This window comes from Electrophorus electricus, chromosome 14, assembly GCF_041902795.1.
Source record: "Electrophorus electricus isolate QZ-2024a chromosome 14, ASM4190279v1, whole genome shotgun sequence".
In the NCBI taxonomy this organism is placed as follows: Eukaryota; Metazoa; Chordata; class Actinopteri; order Gymnotiformes; family Gymnotidae; genus Electrophorus; species Electrophorus electricus.
Window position 1 is genome coordinate 25671892 of NC_137510.1, and position 27348 is coordinate 25699239.

General features: G+C 40.9%; 4 protein-coding genes across 7 annotated transcripts; 1 reads left to right on the plus strand and 3 right to left on the minus strand.

The window, feature by feature from the left end:
• Positions 1-25: 25 nt before the first annotated feature.
• Positions 26-8403, minus strand: si:ch211-261d7.6 (uncharacterized). 2 transcript variants are annotated; one of them, XM_027007215.3, is made up of 2 exons: positions 7933-8403; positions 26-6759 (listed from the first exon to the last, which is right to left on the minus strand). In XM_027007215.3, the coding sequence occupies exons 1-2, from the start codon at positions 8279-8281 to the stop codon at positions 2423-2425; spliced, it is 4686 nt and encodes a 1561-aa protein (XP_026863016.2). In that variant the 5' UTR covers positions 8282-8403; the 3' UTR covers positions 26-2422. The 2 variants fall into 2 exon arrangements, with proteins under 2 accessions (XP_026863016.2, XP_081552585.1); XM_081696459.1 differs by having other exon boundaries at positions 26-6799; positions 7933-8085.
• prss1 (serine protease 1) lies at positions 8318-27240 on the plus strand. 2 transcript variants are annotated; one of them, XM_081696460.1, is made up of 5 exons: positions 8318-8432; positions 25213-25375; positions 25509-25762; positions 26310-26446; positions 26735-27240. In XM_081696460.1, the coding sequence occupies exons 3-5, from the start codon at positions 25591-25593 to the stop codon at positions 26882-26884; spliced, it is 459 nt and encodes a 152-aa protein (XP_081552586.1). In that variant the 5' UTR covers positions 8318-8432; positions 25213-25375; positions 25509-25590; the 3' UTR covers positions 26885-27240. The 2 variants fall into 2 exon arrangements, with proteins under 2 accessions (XP_081552586.1, XP_026863023.2); XM_027007222.3 differs by lacking the exon at positions 8318-8432 and having other exon boundaries at positions 25060-25375.
• Positions 9008-15723, minus strand: zgc:66448 (uncharacterized). The gene is made up of 2 exons (XM_027007216.3): positions 14934-15723; positions 9008-13690 (listed from the first exon to the last, which is right to left on the minus strand). The coding sequence occupies exons 1-2, from the start codon at positions 15328-15330 to the stop codon at positions 9849-9851; spliced, it is 4239 nt and encodes a 1412-aa protein (XP_026863017.2). The 5' UTR covers positions 15331-15723; the 3' UTR covers positions 9008-9848.
• Positions 15818-23679, minus strand: si:ch211-261d7.3 (uncharacterized). Of its 2 annotated transcripts, none has more exons than XM_027007221.3 (4): positions 23549-23679; positions 22486-23171; positions 19924-20349; positions 15818-17735 (listed from the first exon to the last, which is right to left on the minus strand). In XM_027007221.3, the coding sequence occupies exons 2-4, from the start codon at positions 22739-22741 to the stop codon at positions 16996-16998; spliced, it is 1422 nt and encodes a 473-aa protein (XP_026863022.2). In that variant the 5' UTR covers positions 22742-23171; positions 23549-23679; the 3' UTR covers positions 15818-16995. The 2 variants fall into 2 exon arrangements, with proteins under 2 accessions (XP_026863022.2, XP_026863021.2); XM_027007220.3 differs by having other exon boundaries at positions 15818-17741.
• Positions 27241-27348: the final 108 nt, after the last annotated feature.

The window sequence follows — 27348 nt, forward strand, 5'->3', positions numbered from 1 at the left end:
TAAAACTGCATAAAACAGGCAGTGATTAGCATATACACAGGTTTATTTGCTGATTACTTTTTTTCAGGTGCTTAAATCATATACACGTAATTACATTTTTCTAGTAAGGACTAATTATACACATTAATGGCTGTTACAGGAAAGCAACAGCTGTTACATCATTCTCATTAAAGAAAACAGCTCAAAAATAATGTGTACAAAAATGTTACGTTTAAGGGTGTGTCACAAAACAGTTCCTAAATATATATCTAACCACAAAGGAGAAGATACATGTGATGTCAAAATTAATGAATAATAGTTGAAATCCCTCAATTTGAAATACATTTGAAATATGGACATTTGTTTTAATGTTTACTCAAGTTAAAAGAGAAAAAACATTGATTGAAAACCAACATGTCAAGCAGATTGTAATTATGAACAATTATTCCAAAAATGCAAAAAAAAAAAAAAAAAAAAAAAATTAAATTAAAAAAGAAAAAGGGAAAAATATTTACAACCCAAAAGCCCCTTTGTAATGAACATGTCTATACCTTAAGGTGTACTCAGTAAATCCAGTCACCATCAGTTTCACATGGCACGTCACAAATTAAGCACAGTTCTGAACTAAAAAGTATTGCAAATGAAAGATCTTGGATCAATACCATACAGTCTGCATGCAGAAAACTGACTAATCATTCAGGATGCCAGGAATGTTAATTTTCTGGTTAGCATTAAATCAGAATGAGAACTGGGATGAACATTGTTCAACAACAACAAAAAAAAAACAAACACACGGAGGCGTCTGTCGGACTAAACAAAACTAAGAAATAAAGTGATACATGAGCAGTGTCAAAACAAGATTGAATCTAAATTATTAGATTAGCAGAAGGGTATAAAATGCTGAGAAATGTGATATACAAAATTAACAACTAAGGTAATGCTGCATGGGTTAATAAAATGGAGACATGAGATGGAAAGCCTCTCACAGATTACTCCCACAGAAATACATTCACCCATTAATCCACACTGTAAATTACCAAGAAACCTTGATACTTTAAAAACACAAACCCAGGCAAATTCTCTACTTCAAATTAAAGGGACAAGTACTGTATAATGTATAAACTTGCAAGATACAGCAAATCACCTGAATTCACTTGCTGTTAAATATTAATGCATAATTTAAAAGAATTCAATATTTAACTTTTTTTTTTTCTTTAGCAATAAACCACAAAACTACATGTTTGGCCATTTTAATGCAAACTGTAAATCATCTAGAAGAGGGTCATCAAATCTCAATGGGACTTAACGCATGCATGTTAAGATGGCATAATGCCATAAGGGTCCAAGTGCACAATTAAAACTAGAGGCTGAATGCAGATTGAAGTTCCATTACTTTCACAGGTGATTAGTAATGTAGCATCTGCTGCCGTTTCAAGAAATACACAACATAGTGTGAAAAATGAGACATATACTAAAAACTAGAGTTTAGTGTTACAGAGACAGGTCAATCTTTAAAAACAACCCCCCCCAAAAAAAAGAAGCAGCACTAGTTCCTTAAAAATATAAAATGGCAATAGTCTTCAAATCTTCAGAGGTATAATTCTGGATAAACATTCTATTGGTCTTGATAGGTTTTCTCTTCTTCAGTACACACCTCGTTATAATTACCCCCCAATTAGAGTTGCACATAGGACAATCCCACTGATATCTCTGAAACCTTCTTAATCTTAAACCAGTGTTTCTCAAGAGTGGTCCCCTGAGCTCTAGTGTATGTCAGAATACCTCCCCATGATCGTAATGGGTGAGCTCAGGTGAGGTGGGAGCTAGGATAAAGCAAAATTGCAGACCGTCTGGTGGTTCCAAATATTGGCATGATGTACATAGGCATTCAAGTTACATGACTGCACCAATGGACCAGGATTAAGGGCACTGAAAACATGCAGATACAAGATGCAAGGAACATAAGATTTCTTAGTACTAAAGCTATCCATGGCCCTGTGTTATACATGACTATACATGATGCACAATGTTAATAAGGTGTGGGCTGAAAAGAAGCAAACCTATCCTTTAAGATCACAATCAGTTTATACTGCTGAATAACTAAACAAGTCATAGTTGTTGAACATTCACACAATGGATTTTTTTTTGTTTATTTAATTTAACCTTAAATGGTCAATAAATGCAGATGACACTCAATTACATTACAATTAATGCACCATGTCCTTTTATTCTTTAATTCTGAGAAATGAGCAGGTATAGAAATTCTCAGGGAAGCCACTGTTACTTTTAATGCTGCAACCATATGCATAACAATCGCAATGTGGAGTTTAATGGAAACAATCCTTGTATGAATACAGCATGAGGAAAACAGCAGTTAATTACCACCCTTGAACTTAGGGCTAAACTCTAATCCAACTGCATCGGGTAAACTGACCCGAAACCCTCAGAACTCTCCACGTGCATGTTCAATGTAATGCTGATGCAAGTCCATTTCCTGACTGAACGAAATCCCACACTCAATACAGGTTAGGCTCTCAGCGTCTCTAGAAGCAGAAGAGCATGTGTCCATCAACTCTTTATCACCCAAACACTCCTGATGGTGATCAATGAGATCTCTGATGTCCCCAAATGTCTGTGGACATAGTGAGCAATGATAGGGTTCCTCGCGTTTGTGAACAGCCTGGTGTTGTTCAAGTGCCCGTGGAGATAAGAATGTTTTGCCACACTGATGGCACCTGTGGTTCTTGGGTGCCTGTGTGTTAGCAGTGGCTGCAGGTTCCTTTACAAGGGAGACAGAGTCCCGTCTGCCCGAGTTATGTGCCGGGTCTTGGAGTTCGGGTGAGGGCCCAGACACTACGGAAGCACTGAGCCGATAACGGAGTTCAGTTGGGAGACGTCTGCGCACTTCGTCATGCCAGGCAAGATGCTGCTGGAGTTGACTCTCTGTCCAGTAGCCACGACAACAGAGTGCACAACAATGCGGTCGTGTTCTTGCTGCCTCTTTATGAGCATCCAACTGTGCCTCACTGGGAAAAGCTTTACCACATTTATGGCACTTGAAAAGAAATTTTGTAGTGGTCTCTGAAGGACGATGTGGTAACAATGGCCCCTCTGCTACATGTGGCTTAACTGGTCTTGGTGGCTGTTTCTGATCTACCTTATTTGCATTGCAGGACCTTTTATGGTTATAGAGGGCTCCTTGTGAGCTGTAGCGTTTCTCACATCGTGAGCAAGGAAAGGGCTTGTTGGCTCTGTCCGATCCCACTGCAGGGCGCCCTCTAGTCCTTCTATGTTTTTGCCATTTATGTGCACGAAGACCTCGTACATTCATGAAGCTCCTATAACACTGGGGGCATTGGTGTTTCATTTTCATCTTTTCTCCTTTCGCTGTGGCCAAGTTACTTCGGGGTGGACATATTGCAGCTTTGAATGGTTCATCCGAAGGCTCCTCATTGAGGGGACTAGCTCCCAGTTTCTTAGGTTCTTCAGCCGTGTCGGAGGGCTTGGTATGTTGGCAGGCAAAGTGAGAGGCTAAGAGAGATCCACTAGAGAAAGACTCGTCACAGCCTGGGCAGGCTATGCTGCTCTCTTGACATGTCATGCTGAGTTTAGTTTTTCCTTCAGACTCGGCATCCAGTTGAGCCTTTATTGGTGGGTGATGTTTTTGGTGCCGGCGAAGAACACAAAGGTAGAAAAACCCCTTCCCACACAAGTTGCATAAAAAAGGTCCACTATCGATGCTTTTCTTTGAGAGCTTACTGTTCTTTGATAAAATACGGGCAAACTTTTTGTCTTTATGCCATCGCCTGTGCGTGCCAAGGGCTGAATTTGTAGAAAAATTCCTTCCACATTCCGAACAAACAAATGGAGTTCTGGCCGGATGATCTTTGGAGTTGCCTTTGAGTGGATTTCTAAGTTCCGATTTTGGCTTGGTGGAAACATGGCCTTTGCTGTGAATCCTCTTATGAAAATTAAGTGCACCTACAACTGAAAAACTTCTGCCACAGACATCACACTTGTATTTCAAATCAGCAGTAATGGGCGGAAGTGTTTCAAGTTGGTTTTTAAACTCGGTCTCTTCCATAGATTCAACTGTCTGACTTTGTACACTATTATTTTCATGAGATGCACTTAGCTTTTCCAGTGCCTTTTTCTGACACTCATCCATCTGTTGCTCAGGTTCACTCTTTGGTTCTATGCAATGTTTCTGATGAAGTTGTAACGCTGACACACAAGTGAAAAACGCAAAGCAGGTATGACATTGGGGTAGGTTTGCGTTATTTAATGGAAGGCCAGTTTCATAGCCATGGCTTTTCATGTGAAACTGCAGTGCCATGGCACGAGAGAAAAGTTTCCCACAATCAGGACAACTGTACGAGTTCTTCTTCAACTGTTCAACCTGATAGTCAAATGACTTAGCAGGAGGTGGTGTTTCATTAGTGTTATGGACAAGTTGATGTTTAAGAAAGCATGCTAACATGCGGTATGATTTACCACAAATGTCACATTTATGCTCCTCTTTTGATTCTGTGTGATCACTCATTGCACCAGTCTTACGAGGGTGACGACTGTATAGCATTCCTCTTTTACGCCCTCGTCTCTTGCGTCTTCCACACCCATTTTCAGACTCGACAGAGGCTGTTGCAGTTCTTGTGTCAACATCTGCACACTGTGGCTGGTACTGTTTGTGATGAAAGAAAGCTCCCAAAGACCAAAATCCTTTCCCACATTTCTTACAGTGATGAACCTTAGGGCCCAACAGGGTCTTAGTTGGATTAAAATGCTCCATCTTTCTGACAGTTTCATTTGGAGAACCAGGATCCTTGCCACCGCAGACCTTCTGATGATTGTAAAGACCACTGGGATTTGTATAGCTTTTGTTACACTGCAAGCATGCATATGGTTTCTTTGCATTGTTGTGGTGCTGCTGGTGAGAGTGGAGTGCAGAAAGGCGTGAGAAATGCATTCCACATTCATCACACTTAAAACTGTTCTTCTGCAGATTAGCGAGTTGATACGTAATAGACTTGTAAGGTTGCCTGTCTTCATGTTTTCCCAGATGAAAGTAATGAGAAGTCTTTGTGAAACTCTCATGGCCACAAATCTCACATTTTATTGAAGCTTTCCTGATGGGGGTCATAATGCGCATTTTTCTCCTTAAACGAGACTTTTTCCCCATTCCTCCTCTATGCCACAACATATGACAGCGCAAAGATATAGCCTTAACAAATGTTCGATCACAATCTGGGCAGTCATACTTCTTAACATCCTGAGAAGGACTTCTATCCATTTCTGTGTTTACTAATCCTCCCTTCAAATGCTCATAGTCTATCTGTACAATCTTTACATTCATTTCTGGATTTATTGTCTGAGAAGAGACTGGTTCACCTTCAGGGCTCAAGTTAAAACGATAGTCATCTTTTTCCTCTTGATCTGACTCGCACAGCAATTCAAGATCAGGATTCTGATCCTGTTGGGACCCACAGTCACTTCTACAACCATCAGATGCTGCTACGCTGATAACTTCTAAACAATTATCTACATCATCATCTTCTGCAGCACCCGCTGCATCACAGTTTAATTCTCTTTCAGTACTGTCTGCTTGCGAAGCACTTTGTGGACACACCATGGCACCAGCACCAAAGTTGTTCACCTCGTCCTCATCACTCTGGTCTGACCCAGGTGCTGAACCAACAGGGGATGATTTGGAACACCTCTCAATGATGTCACTAAAGACGTCAGTATGACAGAGCTGATGTGATTGTAGCGCAGAGGCACGAGAAAATCGACAACCACAATCCCGACATTCAAAAGCCTTCTTCTGGAGCTGAAACACTTGGTGAAGGAAAGACTTTGCCGGTGTCTCTTTACTGTGTGCTAATCTTTGATGCTTATTGTAGAACGTTAGTGAGGTGAACACTCTGCCACATTCCTTACATTTAAATGGCTGCCCACTGCAGACAAGCTGTGCTCGTCTTTTATGCCAACGCTGGTGACATGACAGAGCCACCGAGCTAACAAAGGTTTTACCACATTCTGTGCATTCAAATGAACGCTTAACTTCCATCTTTACCTTAACATTTGAGCAGTTGGTAGAGAACCTTTGATGTGTCCCAAGCCCACACAGAGTGCGAAAAGCTTTGCCACAAAGGCACTCAAAAAGCTTTTCCTGAGGCCCACCTAACTGTGCAGACGTTGTGTCAGTAGTGTCTTCTATTTTAACTGGAGCTTCATTAACTGAGTGAGGTTTTTCAGTTTCACAGCCCCGTGACTTAACCAGCTTTATCTCATGGCAACGCCGATGTGCATCAAGAGCCGAAGCACGAGAATAACAACGGCCACAGGTTGGGCACTGGAAGGACTTTTTCTTTAAATGAGCTAACTGATGAAAAACTGACTTTGAGGCCTGCTTGTGTGAACGCTGATGGTTAAGGCACTGGCCAATTGAAGCAAACATCTTACCACAATCCCTGCACTCAAAAACTTTCTGTTTCACAGTGCTCTGACCAGTATCTGAAACAGATTCCCTTTTAATGACTTGGTTGCGGTGTTTCAGTTGGTGGGTGAAAAACCCTCTTGAGCTTGAAAATTTGCGCCCACACAAAGCACAGCACAATGTGCGTCGACCTCCATCTGTTGAGACTAGCAGATCATCCCACTGTGAATCTGTGTCCAGGCAGACTATGGGGCCATCGTGGGTGTGCTCCCGACGATGCTCCAGATATGCCTCCTTGTTCACAAAGGCCTCACTGCAATCTTCACAGCGAAATAGCCAATCCCCTAAAAATAGAAAGGGCAAAATAGGAGGTAAGGACGACTCCTGTTGCCAGAGGAAGAAAACAAAAACAAAAGTTATGAAAATGTACATGTACGTTTGTGTACGTGGTCTTTCGGGGAAGATTAAGTAATTAGGAAGACCTCTATATGAAGCAAAGAAAAAAAAACAGGCATATAGATGATACAACTTGTTTATTCATGTGCATTTAAATAATACATCAAAATTGACAGTGTGAAAAATATTACAAAAATCTTGTATCTAACAGAGTTCAATGGTTTAAAATTGCTGCATATGCACAAGACAAACTTGTTTTAAAGCAACTCCATTTAAGGTTACTGCTGCATCGATTTTTGCATGGTTTGTCCCTTCCACTGTAGCAAAACAAAGAAACAAATCCCACTACTCTTGATCGTCATGCTGAACGTTTCTGGCATTATGGATTTTCTACTTTAACGTAAAATTCCTTATTAATGCATTAACTGATGCGCCACCCATTAGAAACAATCACGAGTACTTTAGCTATAATTATATTATAGTGAAAAATGATTAATTCATATGTACATGGAGTACATCCAAAAACAATGCGGTGTAGACAGACCACCGAAAAAGCAGACACTAAACCCGTGACCACTACATTCGGTAAAAAGAGGCCGATATTTGCCGAGATAGAATGTCGTAATTTACCCGACATGCATACCGGCGTTTCACAATTGCGTAAATGACCAAAAGTGCCAACAGTTTTAAATAGAAATTTATTACGGTACAGTAATTAATATGGACTTTTAAAGCGAGAATATGATTTTGCTCTTGGCTATTATAGCTAGCTAGGGTTAACAAGCTAAAACATGGTTTTAATCCTTCGAGAGGAGACTAGACAGACGCGTCCAGACACTTCACTGAATTAAAACTTCTTACCGATCACTTCAGCAACGTGCACCTGTTTTTAAAAACTTGAACTTAGGATCCACATTAACAGTGGCTACTATCGATTCAAATGTTCATTAACCCAGCATTTCTGTGAACGGAGGAGCAGTTAACGTCAAATCTCCCCACGCATCAAGCTAGTAACAGGCTACAAGCTAGTGGTACTAATGCTAACGTGGCTAGCAAAGATAAGATAGCAGAGCTAGCCAGCTGCTTTGTTGGAAGTCGGCTCTAAAATGCGAACCACTTACCGTCGGTACTTTCATGTCCGCCCGGCAAGTCCGCTTTTCGTGCAGTCCGTTCTTCCGAACCGTCTTGCTCGGTTACATACTCGTTTTCCTCGACCTGCTCCTCTTTTATTATTATCTGAGGAACCGTAACGGCCACCGCGGCAGCGACTTCCGCGCGCTCTCGGGCCTTCGGCGCAGGGCCACGAGACTTCAAACGGCGCTCCACGCCGGCGCTTTCCGCGTTTAAGGCATTATCGCCGCTCACCGAACCCACACCGGGGTCCCGGATCGCATCTTTTTTATCTTCAGACGACAAACTGTTAACGTTCGCTTGCCGTCTACCCTCCTGTGTCGAGTAAACAGCAGCCATGTTGCTTCCCAACACCTCCGGGAAGCCTCTCCCTCACGGAAACGCACGCCACATTTCGCGGTAAAGGACCTATTACGTCACAGACAGAAGGAGGCACGTGCCACCCTAATGACCGGTCGGACATCCGGTTGAGTTCGGATCCCAAATAAAGGTTAGTTTGCGGGATTTCCTTTAAGCGGCTTGTTAAGAAGTCTTCAGAACAATCACGTGTTGGTATGTAAAATGAATTTAAAGTACTACTTATTACATAACTTGTACTCGCTGCAAAAATGTATTTGAGCCTCATTGTGTGCAACATAGCAAAACAAGAGCAGAGTCACACGAACAAATCTGCAGTATGTATCCAGCCTAAATACAATTGTATAGACATCACACAAGTTGTAAAACCTTGAATGATCACCAAGAGGATTTAAGAAGGCTCTTGAATATGAACGATTCACTAATGTTTTTTTTAGAATACTATTGTAATGCAGATGTTTGCCATATCTCATTGCATACTAAACCTCATTTGTGTATTTTTCTTGATACCTTTTGTACATTACTGTTAATAATAAATCAGTCAAAACAGTAAAACTAGATACTGTCTTATAAACTAATAAGGAATAGGATGAGGTTGAAATGTTAATTACAAGCAGTAAATAACTATTTTAATCATTATTAGTACCGACAGTGTGCATGGGCCTGGCAATTCATTTAGATATCTGGCACTTAAAATAATCAAACCTGTCAAGTCTGTCAAATTTTATTGAATCTAAAGCTACAACAATAAGACGGAGGTAGACACATGACCAAGCATTTCACTTATTTTAACATTGCAAGAACCTAGTGATGGGGTCTAATTGTTATTTTCATCCTGTAATATGTTTTGGTTTTATAACATATCCGGGCAACATTAAAACAACAGATGGAGCATTAACTTAAGTACAAACTTAAGTTCAATGTCTCAGAGGTTTGACAAAATGCCTTACAGAATAGAGGAAAAAACTGCTTAAAACTGAACAGACAAAAACTTGCAGAAAATTTACTAGATGACAAATGCTTACACAGTCCATGGTCTAATGATGTGTGCATACAGTAGAATAACATTTTATGCGTATTGTATAAGCATTCAACCTGATTCAAAAGGGAAATGTATTGTCCATCAATAATAATTTGGAGTATTAAAATTATAAAGTTAAACTGCTCAAAACAATCCATAGCAATGTTTTATAATGAAAACATAAGGCCATGGGTTAAAAAAAAGTGCAAAAGAAAGTAACACATTAGGCTAGAAAACATTTCCATTTCAGTTCAGCTGACAAAATAAATTCAGTTAGGTTCTTTAACCAGTAAACGTTCAACATTTTGCAGATATCATACCATGAACTAATTACTGAGGATCACTTCAGGAGGAATACCACATCTCAAGCAATCAGAATGCACTGAGGATTAAGTCATTCAGGAACAACTTCATGTATTCGATCTATAACAGTCACTTTGGCAGCTCTATAGCCATTTAAATGAAGATGTAGTGGGGCCTTGTAATGTAACTAAAGTCAGTTCCTCATGTGTTTAGTTTGGAAAAAAGTCAGATCTCTCCCTGTGCATGTTGCATATAGTGCATTTGTAATTCTAGTTCTCCATGTAACGTGCATCCACAGACCATGCAACGAAAACGACGATCTGGTGAGAACGGCACCTGGCTGCTAAGTTTGTGTGGTTCAGTTCGTTGTGCTAAATGGGACGAGGACAAGGCTTGTTGCAGTACTGATCTCTCACTCATGATGCCCTGCGGTGTGAAAAAGACACTCTGAGGGGCTGAACCTGAAAGTTGCCCGGCCACAGAATGAATGGGGTGGGGGCCAGGCAAAGCAAGTGATGGCGGCAGAGCAAGCGGTGGGGTGATGAAAGGAGAGGTCTGACTTAAGAGGATCTGAGGACCTGAAACCACAGGCACTTGCTGTTGTGCAACCACAGGCCCCTGCTGTATTGGTCCATTTAACAGAGTTTGGGAAACCACCGGAGTGGTCTGGAAGCCCCACACGGTACTCCTGTTCCTGTGGATAAAACGAGCAGCTCCAAATTGAACACTGACTGGTCCGATCTGGTTTGCCTGAGGTGCGCTAACCCAGGCAGGGGACATCTGATTTGGCTGTTGCTGTGGTAACTGTGGCGGATGAAACTGCTGTTGCTGGAGAAGCTTTAATTGTTGCTGTAATTGTTGGTCCTGTAATGGCTGCTGTAGGAGCTGCATTTGCTGCTGTGGCTGCAGGACCAGTTGCATTTGCTGCTGCTGTTGTGAAGGGTGTTGCATTATATGCAACTGAGGCTGTTGTGTACCTGTTTCATTCACAGGTTTTTCCTGCAGGTTCAATGTCTTTGATATTTCTTTAGCTCTAAAATTCCAAGGCTTATTCTCATGTAAAAGAGAAGAAATGTTGGACTCCATTGTGTCATTTATTTTGCCCGTTTGTGTTGAAATGGATATTTGGCTGGCCAGAATAGTTGATTGCTGTCCTTTGGGTGGCTCATCTCTATTGTTAATAAGTTTGTCAGATTCATTTTTAGCCTGCATTGTGCCAACTGGTGTTTTCAAACGAAAAGCAATGGTGTTGTCCTTTTCTGTGGGACCAAGAGGTTCAGTTTTGGTGTTTTGGGTGATATCAGAGAAAACAGGCCAATGCGATAACTGGCCTTGAATGTTCAGCAACTGGTTTAGGGAATTCTGAGGCTTTGACTCTGGTGAATGCGTTTTCACATTCGATGAATGCAGCCCATCTGCATCACATGGTGACTTGGGTGTTGCCAAACCCACTGAGAAAATGTGCTGTAGCTGTGCCTTTTGCTCGTTCTCATTCCTTGCTTTTGACGGGCTAGAAATCAAACCCGCAGGGGAGGTTTTACTCACTAAAGCTACGACACCTTTACCTTGTGCTGTGCAGTTCTCTGGGACCTGCCTGGGAGCCGGGCCGACCTGAGCCGACAGCGGCTCATTGGCCCAGCCAGGGCTCTGTTGATGTGGGAGGTTTGGCATACCCTCCAGCTTTGGCAAGATAGGTTTAAGATGTACTCCTGCATTCCACAGCTGCATATCATCACTCGCCTGTCGTTCAGATATCCATTTGGGCTGATGTTGGCGCTGGAGTTGAGGTTTAATTTGTACTTGCCACTGTTGCTGCAGCTGAATGGGCCTCGACGGGTTCTCTGTCCGCCAGGGCTGCAAGGACTGCTGTGAACTCGGCTGTGTTTGCTCATGCACGTCTGAATCAAAGTCGGATGACTGTTGCCCTATGAGGTTTGGCAGCGGCAATCCCTGCAAAATCTGACCAGGGAAAGGATCCTGGAGCCATCCCGTATCTCCCCCTGTCCTTGACCAGCTCGAAATCCACTTACTGCTCCTTCTGCTCCTGCTTCCCATACCTCTCGTCCTCCCTCTCTGGGAAAGAACAAATGGAGAGTAGGACTGGCTCAGTCCTTGTCGCTTACGTGCGTGGATCTTCTGATGGACAAGCAGACTGCTGAGCCAGGGGAATGACTTGTGGCACTCTTGGCAACGGTGGGGCCTCTCCCCGGTGTGGGTGTTCAGGTGGTCACGGAGCAAGTACGCTAAACCAAAACTCTTGTCACAGAGGTGGCACTTGTGAGGTTTGTCACCTGAGTGAGAAAGCATGTGGCGCTGCAGTTGAACCTCGTCGCTGTAGCCCTTGCGGCACTGTGTGCAGCGGAAAGGCTTCTGTTGGTGCAGTCTCTGGTGAGTCTTCATGTTCTGAAGAAACGCAAAGTCCTTACCACAGTCTGGGCACTTGTACGGCTTCTTCCCAGAATGAATGATTAAGTGCTGCTGCAAGTAGCTGCTAAATCTGAAAGACTTTTTACAAACATGGCACTGATATCCCTTGTTATGTATGCGCATGTGAAGCTCCAAAACTGAACGGTAATGGAAGCTTTTTCCACATTCTCTGCATTTCAAAGGTTTCTTCTCGGCATGGTCTCCCCAGTCCCCTCCTCCTGACATGTTATCAATACTGCTTGCTCGTGCTACACTGAGAACCTCCCTCTTCAAAGGCGCTGGTATCACCTCATGAGTGAAAGCATGGGACTGTAAAGTGGATTCATCCAAAAATTTAAGTGGACAGTATGCACAGGCATAAACCTGATCATGTTTCTTGCCATTACTTAATTTTTCATATTCTGCTTCATGTATTAACATGTGCATCCTAAGGTCAGCTGCTTTGTAAAAGAGCTGTGGGCACAGAGGACAGTTACGCTGTTGCTTGATGTCATGGTTTGTGTTCTCTTTACCTACTGTCTCTAAACTGGTCCCATTAGGCACATCGTAATTGGGAATATGTGCCTCTGGACTAGTGGAGCCAGAGTTTCTCTTATGCTGGCGACAATGTGCACGCATGTTTTGTGCAAATGCGAACCTCTTCCCGCAGTCTGAGCACCGATATGGCTTTTGCCCAGTGTGAAGATACCGGTGCTGTTGCAGGAGGCTGCCGTGTTTGAAGCTTTTCCCACATATGTTGCACTGGTGCGGTGTTTCCTCCGTGTGCCTGCGGCGGTGGTCCTCCATGAACGAGCGGTGCCTGAAGACCATGCCGCAGTCAGGGCATTCATACGGTTTGAGGGCGGCATGGGAGCGCTGGTGGATGTGCAGAGTCACCGCGCACTGAAAGCCCTTGTTGCACTCAAGGCACCGGTAAGGGCTCTCCAACGAGTGGCTCTGCATGTGGGCATTGATGGACACCCTGTACTGGAACTCCCTGCGGCACAGGGGACAGCGGTAAGGCTTCTCCAGGTTCTGCTGACATGCATGGAGTCTGTATCTGACCAGTGATGCGAAACGCTCACCACAGTGCTCACAGTACAGGCCCCTTTCTTCCTTCATCTCCCTTTGCTTCGAGCGTCTTTGTGGAGCCGGCAGCGAAGGTGGCATGCCGTTCAGTTTGTGCTCGCTGCGGTGCTTGATGAGGCTGCTGCGATGCTGAAAGGTGAGGCCGCATTCCCTGCAGGTGAGAGATGCCTGCTCATCTTGATGCATGTGGAAATGTCGGTGCAGGTTGTACGTCTCCCGCCGAGTGAACTTCTTGCCACAATCACGGCATTCCCGATGGCTCTTCCTTTGCTTCACTGTGGCATTTGTCTTGCGACACCTCTCCTCCCTCTCCTCCTCCACACCCCCCATGTCCCCACCTTTAGCCTTTTCATTTAACTCCTGTTCTATTACAGGTTGCCCATCTTCTCCTGCAGTGTCCTCTCCTTTCTTCTCTTCATCTGTCTTGATTGCCCCATCACACTCCATCTCCATGCTCATGTCCGTAATCTCGTCCTCATCTTTTGCCTGTGGGTGTTCCTGTTGTATCGTGTCCCCAGCTAAGCTCAAATCTTCTGTACATTGTTCCTCAGTTTGTACCTGAAGTCCATGCCCTGGGCAAAAATAAGAGAATGAGTTTTCTTTCTATGTTTCACATGCATTAAAATTTTGTAACATTTTAAAATCTTTAGCATTTTCTAACAAATAATGTAATGGATTACTTCAACCTTGTCTAATGGAATATGTTAAAAATTACATTTAAAGGCATGAATTCCATCACCTGTATTGAAATACATTTTAAAAGTAACCTTCCCAACACTGCATGATTGTGCGTATCAACAAATTAGCAAATTAGATTTTATAGTGACTTTACAGTTACCAGTACACATCAAATTTACATTTATGGCATTTAGCAGACGCTCTTATCCAGAGCGACTTACAAAAGTGCTTTGTCATTTACTCATAGAATATATCCTAGTACAGTAGGTTAGAGTCCAACATACCAATAAACTAGAATGGCCAACACTTAGTCCTGATTTTAAAACCAAAAACGTTGACATGTCATGTCAGATTACAACTTGGGACACCAATTCAAATATGTAATCTTTTCTACTTCTTTTCTAACAATTGTCTTAAAATTGGACTGCATGAATAGAATTGTTGCATTTTATTTTACTTTTTTGTATTTTACTACTGTTGTACTGCTGTTTAATGTGTCCATCGTGCAAAAAACATTAATTTCTGATTGGGTAAACAACAGGCCAATTACAATATTGTTCCCCATTTGTGCAATTAAAAACATACTTGATCAAGATGACGACTACAAAAAAACAGCACAATTACATTGTAAAAAAATATTCCGTAAATGAACAGTAACTGGTAGCAGAGTTGGCAGGTTGTTACTGTAATTAATATTTGCTGCACTGTACTGAACTTCTTGCACTTACACCGGTTCACTAGAATTATCCTTAGTTTATAAAGTTGGAAAACAAAATAATGTAAAGAAAATGAAATGGAAAATATTTTTGGCCAGTAGAGAAGAGGATCTTTCAGTGCTTCAGAAAAACACTTGATGCCTGGCTGAGGCTACTGCATAGTCTGCTGTGTTTCTACAAATGTCCTAACAGTAAACGTTACAGTAGCCATACAATAAGATCTTAGGTAGCCTACTATATACTGTTCCCCTACTGAAAATAATGGTCCAGAATGTCATACAGGCTGGTGCATAAAACTGTAGGCTACATCAAATTTAAAGTACTATAATGCTTAAAATTCGGTAGACACATACATTGCAGAAAATACATTATTTTTTATAGTGCTGTTAAAACCAAGTCTATGGAAACGCTTTGTACTCACCCGAATTTTCATTGCACAATTTGCTTCGTGACAAGTCCAAGTCTTCTTCGGTCTCAGACCAAACCAGTTCACATTTATTTTCTTTGGAAATAACACTTAGCTTTTGAACACACTGCTTAGACAACACTGAACCATCCCCACTGGCATGTTTTAAATCACTGTGAAATGAAGACTGCACGAAGCCAGTGTTAAGGGATGAATTACCCAGCGCCCGTGGAGATGCAGGACAACACTGTTTCGCTTCTTTTACTCCGCCGCTTTCTCGACATAAGCCATAATCAGCGACTTCGTTTGCTAAATATGTAAGCTGACGTTTTTTGTGTTTAACTCCTGAGAAGTCGCTGTTTCTGAGCTGCTTATCCAATAGGTTTTGGAGCTCAGGCCTCAAAGCGGCCATATTTACCTTAATTATTCCTGTCTCCGCCGCTGTAGCTCCTTCCTCGGTAGAATTATGGTCGGTTGCAATCCCACTTCATGATGAATACCGCCATCTATTGTGTTGGAGTATGCATGGACTAGCGACCCCTAGTCGTATATCTAAGTGCCCGTTCGGGAGTTAAATGCTTAAAATGACGTTCTGGACGCCAGTATACTTTTCATGAAATTGACCAAAACGTCAAATCTTTAGTCCATATAGTGATAAAACTGTTATTTGGTTTGAGATTGTACTCAGCCTGATGAAAATTTCCTCAAATTGGGATCTATTTCTGACTAAAAGTCTGACAATTTCTGCATGTAAAATAAAATATCAGTGCCACAGTTTCAACATTTGAACATGCATTTCTCATAGTTGTACATTTTGTAATAATGCAATTAAGTATTTTTAATCTTGCAACTGGGTCTGGTACATTTTAAACAGAATGAACAATATCACAGCAAAGGGGTCGAAAATGTTTCTTTTATTATATATCAGTACATATTTACCTGCTTGTCAATTCATATAATCATCTTTCATGTCCCCAGTTAAAATACAGTGCTGTAAGCAACAAGAAGCATATTAAATTCACAGATCCCTTTCATTAATGCATGTTCTTATCCAGACACAACTTACCAGTAAAGGTCCTTCTATATTACATGGTATAAACTTTGCAAAAGGTTTTCTCCGATCTATAGAAGCTATCTTGCGCCGCATGCAGAGAACAGATTATCAGCATGAAGTGATTGTTCAGTTTAAAAATTTCTCCCTTTAACCTGGGAATTTAATTCCTTATAAATCATTTGCTGTAGATGAATTAAAAACAATGTCACCTTCAGCACCAAGCATTCAAACCCTGCCTCTGAACAAAAAGCTATTTTCTGTCTTACCTCAATAGGATCATTAAAATGTGTCTTATTCTGACTATTATTAAATGAACACAGGCATAAATAACAAAAGACACTAATTGTTAATTTAAATGGTCAATAAATTACTGTGTAAGAATATGCATAGATCAATTTAGATATAATGGTGTTAGGGTCATTCCATGTCAAACAAGCTTAAGAAAGGAGGTTTTGATATCCAATATAGATCTGGTAGCCACTGTACAAAGGGATACAAAAGCGATGTCAAAGTTATAATTTTGTATCTTTGTGAAAATGTTACTTGGATGGAATACTATAAATCTATAAAAAATCCAAACAGGATTCCTCTATATATGCCCCATATTCTTTCTGTTAAATCAAGATTGTAAAGGAACCATCTATGTTTGTAGAGAACTCTGAGATTTTGATTTTCAGACTATAACATCATGATGCCTGTCACAGCAATTAAATTTGGTGAGGGTGTGTGTTATGTACAAGTCAGTCATTTTCACTAGCGAATCACAACCAGACAGAGGTGCAATTTACTGCCGAGTCCACACAATGCAGCCCACTCGATTCCACAGCAACTTGACATCGAATAACCCTTTAAATAGAACACTTGCAATTTTTTACATACAGCCTATAATTTTTGCAACAGTCATAACAATAAAATTTAGCTTTTAAGACATGGCACAAACTGCTGTTAGTCAGTGGTACAATCAGGATATAAAACAATATTTTTGAAATAAATAGCTATTGTAATCGAAGACAACTCGCATATCTAGTGTTTACGCCTTCGTCTGTGGTCTACTGTTCTACCTCGGCGTGGTCTTTGCGTATTTATCTCAGTTGACGATTCAGGCTTTGAAGTGCCGTCTAGAATATCTGGGCGTGGGTGTACAGAGGTAACAGGTGCTAATATTTGCTCGCTGGCGGTTTGAGGGATGGGCTGTCCAAGCTGCTGGGAAAACTGTGGGGGCGGGGTTTCTTGTTGCTGCTGCTGCCCAATCGGTTGCTGCAGAGGCTGGGTGTAGTGATGCTGCATCTCGAGAAGGCCCAGCAGTCGTTGCAGCAGCACATTATTTTGCTGCAGGCTGATTGTGAGGGCCTCCTGCGAGGCCACCAGGGTCCTCATGTCACGCCGGAACCCTTCGCCGAACTCGCGCAGATTCTGCTCCAGGCGGTCCCCCAGCTGCACCGCTGCCTCCCCGAGCCCCCGTAGCTCATCCTCCAGCCAGGAGTTACGCGATGGAGGAGGCTCCAGTGGGCCTTGATGAGCTCCAAGGGATGGTTCTGGACTGGCCTGGGGACTCCCATTCAGGAAGGGAGCGCTGTAGAGGGGTGAAGGGGGCAGCCAGCGCTCTGATGTTGGGGGCGGGACTATTCCTAGGCCTAGGCCCAACCCTAGCTTGTCTTCCATGCTGTTACCTACACCCTCACCATCCTTGTCTCCTTCCTCGCCTTCTTGCTCACCAGAGTCTTCCTCCTTTTCAAAGCCGTCTCTTTCCGAGCCGTCTCCTCCTGTAACTGATTGACAGGAGGAAAGTCAACTTGTGTTCATACTGCATGGTTTGTACATTTTCCATAAAGTTTTTGTTTCACTTATTGTTGTAAATGAATTATGTTTCTGAATTGTTACGCATTGACACAGAGCAACCGTACCAATAACACACACATGCCCGGTACACGACAGTACGTACAGGACAGTACTATCAAAAGTTACTTATTTCTATTGGGAAGTGTATCCTTTTGAAGTACAACAGCTGATTCAGTTAGGATACTTTTTGCATTCCTAATATGAACATTAATAAAAGTTTAACAAATCCAAGAAATACACAGAAAATACATATTTCTATTATAGGTTATGTTAAAATTCGACAACATGAAGAAAATTTTAATCCAATTTCTGATGACTTGGCAGTTTAGAAGATCTACCTCGAACACATGTGTACATAAATTGTTCTACTAGCACTACAAGAATAAAAATAAATAAATACATTTCAGGGTGCAGATTATGTATTTGTTACCTATTCCAAACTTTAAAGAAAACATCTGATTATGTATTTGTTACCTATTACCTAGAAGACATCTGCTTGAGGTCCATGAGGCAACAGGAAATTCTGAATTGAGCACTGAACTGAGTCACAATCACATTCAGTTCTACATACATACATACATACATACAAAACTGAACGTGTGCGGCTCTGTGTAGATATTTGCTGCTTTTAAAATCAGTAACATGTATTAGTGTAAGGGGGTGTGAATAAAAGTGATTGAACAGGTCTTTTGGATATTTTATTATATTATATGTTAAACCAGCTAACTTTTCTTTCAGGTATTTTGACATATAGATATTAACCTAACGCAAGAAAACCCCAGTATAATTCCCTGAGAATTCAGTGAGAATGACCTGGGAGTAATCACTACTACTCTGATCATGAATTAAGAATACAGGAAATAAAAATATGCAGTTAAGGTGTATTAGCCTACATGCTCAGTTTGTCATAATAAGCAAATTAAATCTCATTAATATCTTGCTTGATTTGTATTTCCATAGTCTTCCTCATAGTTGTCAAACAATTTATTTTATTTGAAGTTATAGTCCTAACAGTTCAGCTATCTTAAAAGTAGTTTTGAACCCCATGCAAGTGTGCTTTACTTGGTAATGCTCCTAAATGTGAAGAATTTTTATGAACATTTATGCATGGATGTAAAAAAAAAAAAAGGACCACACTTAGGATTTCAGGGAAGGGGTGATTTTCTGCTTCAGTAGTTTTTTTTTGGCTAGTAAAAGATGCAATTGAGTGCACTCTGACTTCATTATCACTGGCATTGGCCCATGTAGCTAAAATACCTTCCTGTAACTAATAGCACTGAATAGATCCATATGTCTCATCAACTGGAAGGTATGTGTCACACTTCTCAATACAGGAGGATACTGGACAGTTTTACTGCATGTAAAGGCAGCAGTATTTACATTACATTTACATTGTAAATTTACAGTGTAAAAGTAATATGTAAATGTAAAAGTAAAATGTTAAATGTACAATGTAAATGTAAATACATCAGCAGTATTTTAACTACCTTTGCAAACTCCACTTAATTTTCTCCCTATAATTCAGTTATGGATTATGATTTGATGTTTGTCGATTTGATGTTTGTCAACCTTTTAATGTGAAGACATGGTTATTGGACTTCATTTAGTATTAGCTGGTTAGAACATGGCCTACATTTGCTGGCTTATCTGCTCTGAGTAGATATCTGCTGGTCTAGAGTTTTTTAAATTTCTGATAGGACACTGTTCATTTACAGACTAGAAATTATTTGCTCTAGACTGGTTGCAGTTGAACTCTGTGGTTTTAACCAGTTTGGCATTATGTAAAGCTGGACTATGCAAGCTACACTTCAAGTTTTTGCTGTTTATCTGTAAATATAAACTATATTGATTTTACAAGATAAATTTAGTGTTTATGTATAATAATAAAAATTCAAAATAACTGCTGGTAAGTTCATTGTGTTAAATGAAGTATTTGCAAAAGGTACATTTACAAATGGATGATAGGGTTAGATCACGATATTTGATACAAATGTCAGATATTGATGTGCCCAAATATGCTTTAAAACACCAATGTGCTACACAGACATAGACAAAACTACAAAGTTACAGTACTGAGATTGATACAGAACTGCAGCTGCTCCCCATTCTCACCTGGATCAGTGTCAGAGAGGCAGGTGAAACTGGCCTTTTCCCGTGCACTCAGCTTTTGGCGGGCCTGCTGAAACCTGGGGCTCACCTGAAGTGGCCCGCCCATCACCGCTGTCCCTCTGCTGGATGGCAGGTAGCACGAGCGGTGCCTAGCGTCCGCTAGCCTCCCACCATTGCGCCTCTTCAGGTCATCCCAGCGCTTCTTTACTTCTCGTAAGGTGCGTGGGACGCGGGACACGGCGTTCACGCGCTCCAGGATGCCAGCCCAGATGCGTTCCCTCTCCCGGCGCCGCAGCCGGCCGGCAGGGCCAAACAGCTCGCCTTCGCATCGGGTCACCTCTGACACCAACACCTCCAGCTCAGCACCACTAAATCGACTCTTCCTTTTGCCTGCCCCTCCTGAGGCCAACACTGCTGAAACCGCTCTGCCTAACAGCAAAAGGCAAAGCATTAAGTACAACATTAACGTCTGAGGTGGATATTTCTAGAAAGCAGACCATAAAGGAGCTACACAAGAATTGCATTGCTTGCACTTCCAATGACCAGATTTTGTATGTGGTAAAATGTCAACTTATTGTTTGATGACAAATTTACTAGACTTTTGAATAAGAATAACTAGGACATTTATTGCTCTTTGAAAACATATGATGAGTACTAAATGTAAACCAAAAAATAACAATGGCAACAAACACAATTTTAAGTGTCCAGTCTTCTTCATTTTTTAAACACTAATGTAAAAATCACTCTTAGTTTGACTAACAATGGGAAATAATTTTGCTGCCCATTTAGCAAAGGAGTAATCAAAACACTAGTTAGAAAAAATACAAATTTGATATTTCTAAAATTGACTTTACAAATCAATCATTGTTAAATGAATGAATCCATTCAAAATACCAATGCAATAATCGTGGTTTGCATTCAGCACCAGACTTTGTGTTCACTTTACATCACCCTCAAAGCTGCCCATAGGATTCAGGGTGAGAAGGCTAACGAGCCACTCAATTTAGCTACTCCAGTAGGACTCGTAGACCAGAAATTTGCTAATTAAGTAGCTCACAAGCACTTGCACATTAACTGGTTGGTCATACCATGTCAAATTGAATGAATAGAGCAGATTTCAACAGCTCTCCCAAATCTGGCCAGGATTCAAAACCCAGGGGGTGGGGGCACCTTGTACCTCTGCTCCACCAATAAATGAAGGCAGTGTGTAAATTATCAGAGTTATTTGTTAGGTCAGGTCACCTAATCCCAGGCTCATCAAGTAAGGGTCCTGGCGGGCCACAGCACTGCAGGGTTTAGTGGTACCTTGCTCTAATCAGGGAAAGTACTAACCTCTACAGTACTGAGCACCCTCAGGCACTATAATCCAACACCCCATCTTAATCTGAAATGAGACAGATGTTTGTATGTCCAAAGATGTTTACAAAGGGTATTTTTTGCGTTACTTGTAATTACACAGTTTTAACTGTTCTTTATCAAAACAGCTGAAAGAGTTTGTCTGGTCAAAAGACACAGGAAAAAAAAAAACAGGTGAAAATGTAAATTTGTAAAGGCCATGCATAAATATGATTGCATGCAGTGGCAATCTTCTTTCCCGTACCCCCCCCCCCCCCCCATCACAAGCAGAGCACTCATAATGTGCATGTCCAATTACATCAAAATATCAGTCTGTACTTCAATATGGACTGCCTTGATTTATTTTTCAAACATTATGAAATCCATTCTGTGCAGAGCTATTTAACTCACTGAGCAAACTAAGCATACCATAGTAAAAGCAACAATCAAACACTGGATAAATGAGCCTTGCACAGGAATTAAATCAAGGAATTCAGTCATTTCAACACCACAGCTGCCAATCACCACCCCCCCCCCCCCAGTACTCTAATGATATATTTTAAAATGAACTAATATGTTCAAGCAAATACATGTGGGAGCATAAGTAAAAATAAATGCCAATATGGGAAACATTTTGAACTGGAAAATATTGGTTGTTTAGGCCTAATTATCTATTTGGCAACCAAGTTACTTAACATTTTTTCTAAATATTTACAAAAATAAATGAGGTCTTGTCTGAAATTCTTAGTTAGATGTTCTTGAGGTAAGTGAGAATTACATGATTGCAACTAAGCTTTTTCATAGGACTAACATAATCCAAATCATAATATTTTGAAATAACACCACATGTTGTTTAGATGATAACACTGTCATGCCATGGCTTTATTATGACATTGTTCTTCCTGTTTGGGAGTCTGCCATCATTTAAACACCATAACAGACCAATCCACACCTGTATCATTATTGAGACCCAAAGGAAACTCTGAAGAAAGAAAGCATTGGCTGACTGGCTGCAACATGTGAATTGTCACGAGGCTTAAACATTTGACATGGAATGACCCTGGAATGCTTGAATAATTGTGGAAAAAATGAGAATTTTGAAAAATGGGAGAGATTCATCCACTCTGAGTTACATCTGGAGATTTGCCTAACCTCCTGGACAGAACCTTACTGGGTAGCTTTAAGCAATGTAACAATATTTAAAAAAAACAACCAACAGGAGCAGCTTACTTTGTTCAGTGGGGATGAGATCATCAGAGGACACTCCAGGAGCCACAATGTTGGGATGTACTACCACGACGTTGAAAGGGAGGCTACCAGGCAGCCCACTGCTGTGATCACAGCTATTTTCAGAGTCATCATCTTCCCTGGGAAAGCCATCCTCGGAAACACCTCCTCCAAAAGGACCCTCTGGGGACTCCACTTTAATGTGCATGGGAGGTGAGTGCTCATACAGCAACCCACCCTCCTCATAATATTCAGTCATGGATCAGGCCTGGTTTGCAACCACACGGAACGGACCAGCGGATACTGTGCCATTCACAAACTGCCTGATGTGCCATCACAGACCCATTGCTACGTGTTCAGTGCTTCAATGTGCAGCCTACCAAGGCCTGCCTTGCTCACAATCTCCGGCATATACCAGCTACAAACAGCTACCTGCCTTGAATGAAAATTTAACTAAACAGCTGAGTGTGATTAAAATTTGGCCAAATACAGAACAAATCAGTCAACATTAAACAGTCTGTAGCTTTTGACCAAAGCAAAAATCGAGGGATGCATATTTTCCGAAAAATACGTGCAGAGCTAAAAGTGGCATAAGCAGCATTTAGGAGTAATGTGCAGAACACACTTCACACTGGAGGAGGCGTTGCCAACAGCGAGGATTCCGCGAGCTCATTTCACGGCAGTCTGATCTGAAAACGACAAGGGGTAATCTCAGTGGCTCCAGCCGAAAGCACAACAAACCAAACGAGTAAAATGCAACACCGTGACAATGATCCTGTTAAGCTTACAATCATACACGGCAAGTTAATTAAGCCGCGGTCTATATTTAATCTGTCGCGTCAATGCGCATTTATTCTGCACCACATCCGCAATGGATGGGCATCCGGCATAAATTATCGTTAGCCGTGTTAGCACCAGAGCTAGCTGCCTGCTAGCTGCGTTATCTACTGCTAGCAATTCAAAAACCAAACACAGTTAACCCTCTAAAAATCACACTGCATTCACCGTCACGGTTAGAAAGTGTGTGGTCTGAATAAAAAATAAAACAAAACATGTCTTTACTGACCTTGTGACGGCGCCTCACAACTCATAAAAAAGATTAAAATCCACCTTTGAAACGTAGAAGCTATGTTCAAAATCTTGGGTCCATGTACACAGACAGGACAGGCGCCTGAATGTGACGTCACGCCAGTCCGTGCGCGCACAGCACCTTCGGTTTACTGGGGCGCTCGTGCACTAAACACAAGCAGCATATTGGGAATGAAGTAATAAATAATGATTCACATTCCAGAAAATAAGGATTCATTGAAATATAACCTTTTTTTTCAAGAGAATTACATTAAACGTTGTAATTTGTACTATTGTACAAATAGCTGTTGTACATCTACTGTTGTAATATAGTAAAACACATTGAAAATTAGGCAAACTGAAGATGATTTCTAGTGATCTTATTTAGCTATTGGTTTAGTATACAATAGTCCGTTAGAGGCAATTTGGGGATATGTAGGCTGTTTGATATTTCTTTTACATTACAGTTTTGGCCGTGATTAGGCTATAACTGAATACTTTAATAAAAAGAAGATTATCGTTATTATTGATCATTGGCGTTATTAGGCTATGGATGTCCAGTAAGTTCATGAGTTATTTTTTCTGTACCGTTATCTTGATATTTTTCTCGTGATAACAAAAGTTAATTTCTCGCTATAACTTATTTCTCTTATTATTTCAATATGTCAAACTGGTTTTATTTATCTTACAATAATGAGTTATAAACAAGCTATGTTATTTTCAGGAATGCGTGGAACTTGGAAGATCTAGCAGAAGCTTCGAAGCCCCAGAATGTACTTTTAGCGCAGAGCTCGGCTATGGCAGTGAGTTTCAACAGCTTGACATGTTATCCTAAACCTCCCTAACACAGCAATCGACGACAATTCAGTAATCAGTAATGGTTTGCAAATAAACAGAGGAAATTACATTTCTTTTTATTTCTGTTCATGTGTGTGAACATGCGTTCACGTTTATGTGACTGTGCTCCACTAACCGTAGTGTCGGTCCGTGATTAAAGTAAAAACAGACGCACTCATACATGATGTAGGCTACAGAATACATGCCTAATTATACATTTCGACACCTTGAGGAAAATAAGAAAAACCTTTAAAAAAAAAATAAAAAATCTTGAGATCACGAGAAAAATAAGTAATGAAGACGTGATCTAATCATGAGATAACAGTACAAATAAATGAATAAATAAATAGGCCTAGCTCATAGCCCTTCTGGACTTCCTTAATTACGGAAAAATCGGATTTTATTTTTGAATCTGCTGGAATTTGACATACACGTTATGAGCGCTGAACATATTAAATATGCACATTTTGCAGGTGTTTACACAAAGTTAATAATTATAATCCCCAATAATAATATAATCCCAAAATAGCTCAGAAGCACATTGTTTTCCAGTGCTCTGACAAATTGGCCTGATAGATAAGAGCTTGATAACTAGTGCGATTAGATAGGAGTACATATCTGATTCATATCCACAAGGCTGATTGTGTTGGCGGATATGTGTGGGAGATGGTTCATTGATATGGAACTGAACAGTCTGAGGCTTGACAGAAAAACACCATTCTACGTTTAAGAACAGCCTTCTTTGAACATTTTTTTTTCTAGATCAGGAAATGGATTTTTTTCATGGTAGACTTGTTTTCTGCATTTTGTTTCTTCACTACCCAGTCACTATCCCTGTCTATGATGATAAAAATAAGATTGTCGGAGGTTATGAATGCCAAAAGAATAGCGTACCCTACCAGGCGTCCCTGAATGTTAGACGTCACTATTGTGGAGGCTCTCTGATCAGCAACTTGTGGGTCCTGTCTGCTGCTCATTGCTACTCACCGTAAGTAAGATTCAGTTCATTGAACATTTTCCCTTAAAGTGTCTTCGTTTTCCTTTCCATGTGATGTGATGGCATTTCTGTTATTTTCACCTGTACGCAAACAGGCTTACTGATTCGTGTGTCTTTTAATCAGCCATATCCAGGTGCATCTAGGTGAGCATGACATCACTGTGAAGGAGAGCACGGAGCAGATCATCAACTCTTCCAAAGTTATTATGCACCCTAGTTACATCAGCAGCAGCCTTGACAACGACATCATGCTTGTTAAGCTTAGCCAGGCTGCCACCATGAACAACTTTGTTCAGACCATACCCTTACCCAGCAGCAGTGTGCCTGCTGGCACCATGTGCCTGGTCGCCGGATGGGGGAACACTGGAAGCAGTGGCAGTAAGTGCTCTGTTTTACTTCCTTTGAATAAACTGTTTATAATGTAAGAATGATGTGTTAGAAAAATATGTACAACAACATACTGCACTTTAGTATAATGCACTATGATCATCTAGTTAGAGAAAATGGTTAAATTGGTTATACTATTTATTGGTATAGCTCAGTGGTTAAGGTACATGACTTGTAATAGGATGGTTGCCAGTTTGAGCCCCACCACTGCCAAGCTGCCACTGCTGGGCCCCTAAGCAAGACCCTTAACCCTCAATTACTCAAGATGTACTCATAATTGTAATTTGGATTGGATAAAAGTGTGAGATAAATGTAAATGGTCCTGTTTATCCTACGATCTGTGAAGTTTGTGATGAAGATCATGTACTTTGCTAGTGCTACTTGTTGGTGAAATATAGGAAGATATTGCATGTACAGTAACTTATTAAAGTTTCTCATGAGGAAACCCTATGTCTCATCATGCACCATACACTGAGCATTGTGTTCCTCAGAACTATAGCTAATAGATTACTGTTGGCTGCGATGTTTCACCTAAAAGCAAACTATGCTGACCGCCTGATGTGCCTGAATGTCCCCATTCTGAGTGACACTGCTTGCAAAAATGTGTACCCTGGTAAGATCACCTCCAACATGGTCTGTGCTGGCTTCTTAGAAGGAGTTAAAGATTCTTGCCAGGTACTGTGAACATCAGAACTCAATTATCTTTCTTTGTTTCAGTTTACTGATCATTTTGGTTATGTGGTATAGTTCTTAATTTCAGTATGAGATTGCTATAAAAATATGAAATAATGATAGTATTTATGCTATAAATGTTACTCTATGTCATAAATAATATACTAATAAGTTAGTGATCACATTCAGAAGAAGAAAGACAAAAATCCCAATTTTTTCCTATTTCCTTTGTGCTCTGGCTAATCTATAATCTATATTCCTTCTCCACCCCCTAATCCCCACTCACCACAGGGGGATTCTGGTGGCCCTCTCGTGTGCAGTGACCAGCTGCAGGGTGTTGTGTCCTGGGGTCATGGCTGTGCTCTGAAGAATAAGCCTGGTGTATATGTCAAAGTTAGCCAGTACACCACCTGGATCAGGGACACCATGAGCAAAAACTAACGCTTTTAGATGTTACATTTTGTATCATTTATGATGCTTATAATAATAACATCCAACATTTCAGAATAAAGAAGTAAAATGTATATTTTAGCATGTGGATACCATCTCTTTGGGGGAGCCAATGAAAATATTTGGGCCATACATCACTGAAGACATGGAAATGAGAAGCAGAGTGCAAAAGACCTTGTGAAATGACTCTTTCTGGTACTATTCTTTCTCTCCATAAAAATGCTTGACATTGGCAGTGGAGTTGGAAGCTTGGAAGAATCATTACCATGTCGTTTCAAGCCCATTGCAATTTCACTTGAGATGTGTAACATAATATTCTAGATTGTGAGATGACAGCATAGTAAACATCTATTTGCTAAATGCGTGATTTATATTTGCCATTACAGATACATTTGGTCCACTGAAAACTCAGTATTTAGCTCTCAAACCTTGAACTATATACATAAAATTTACTA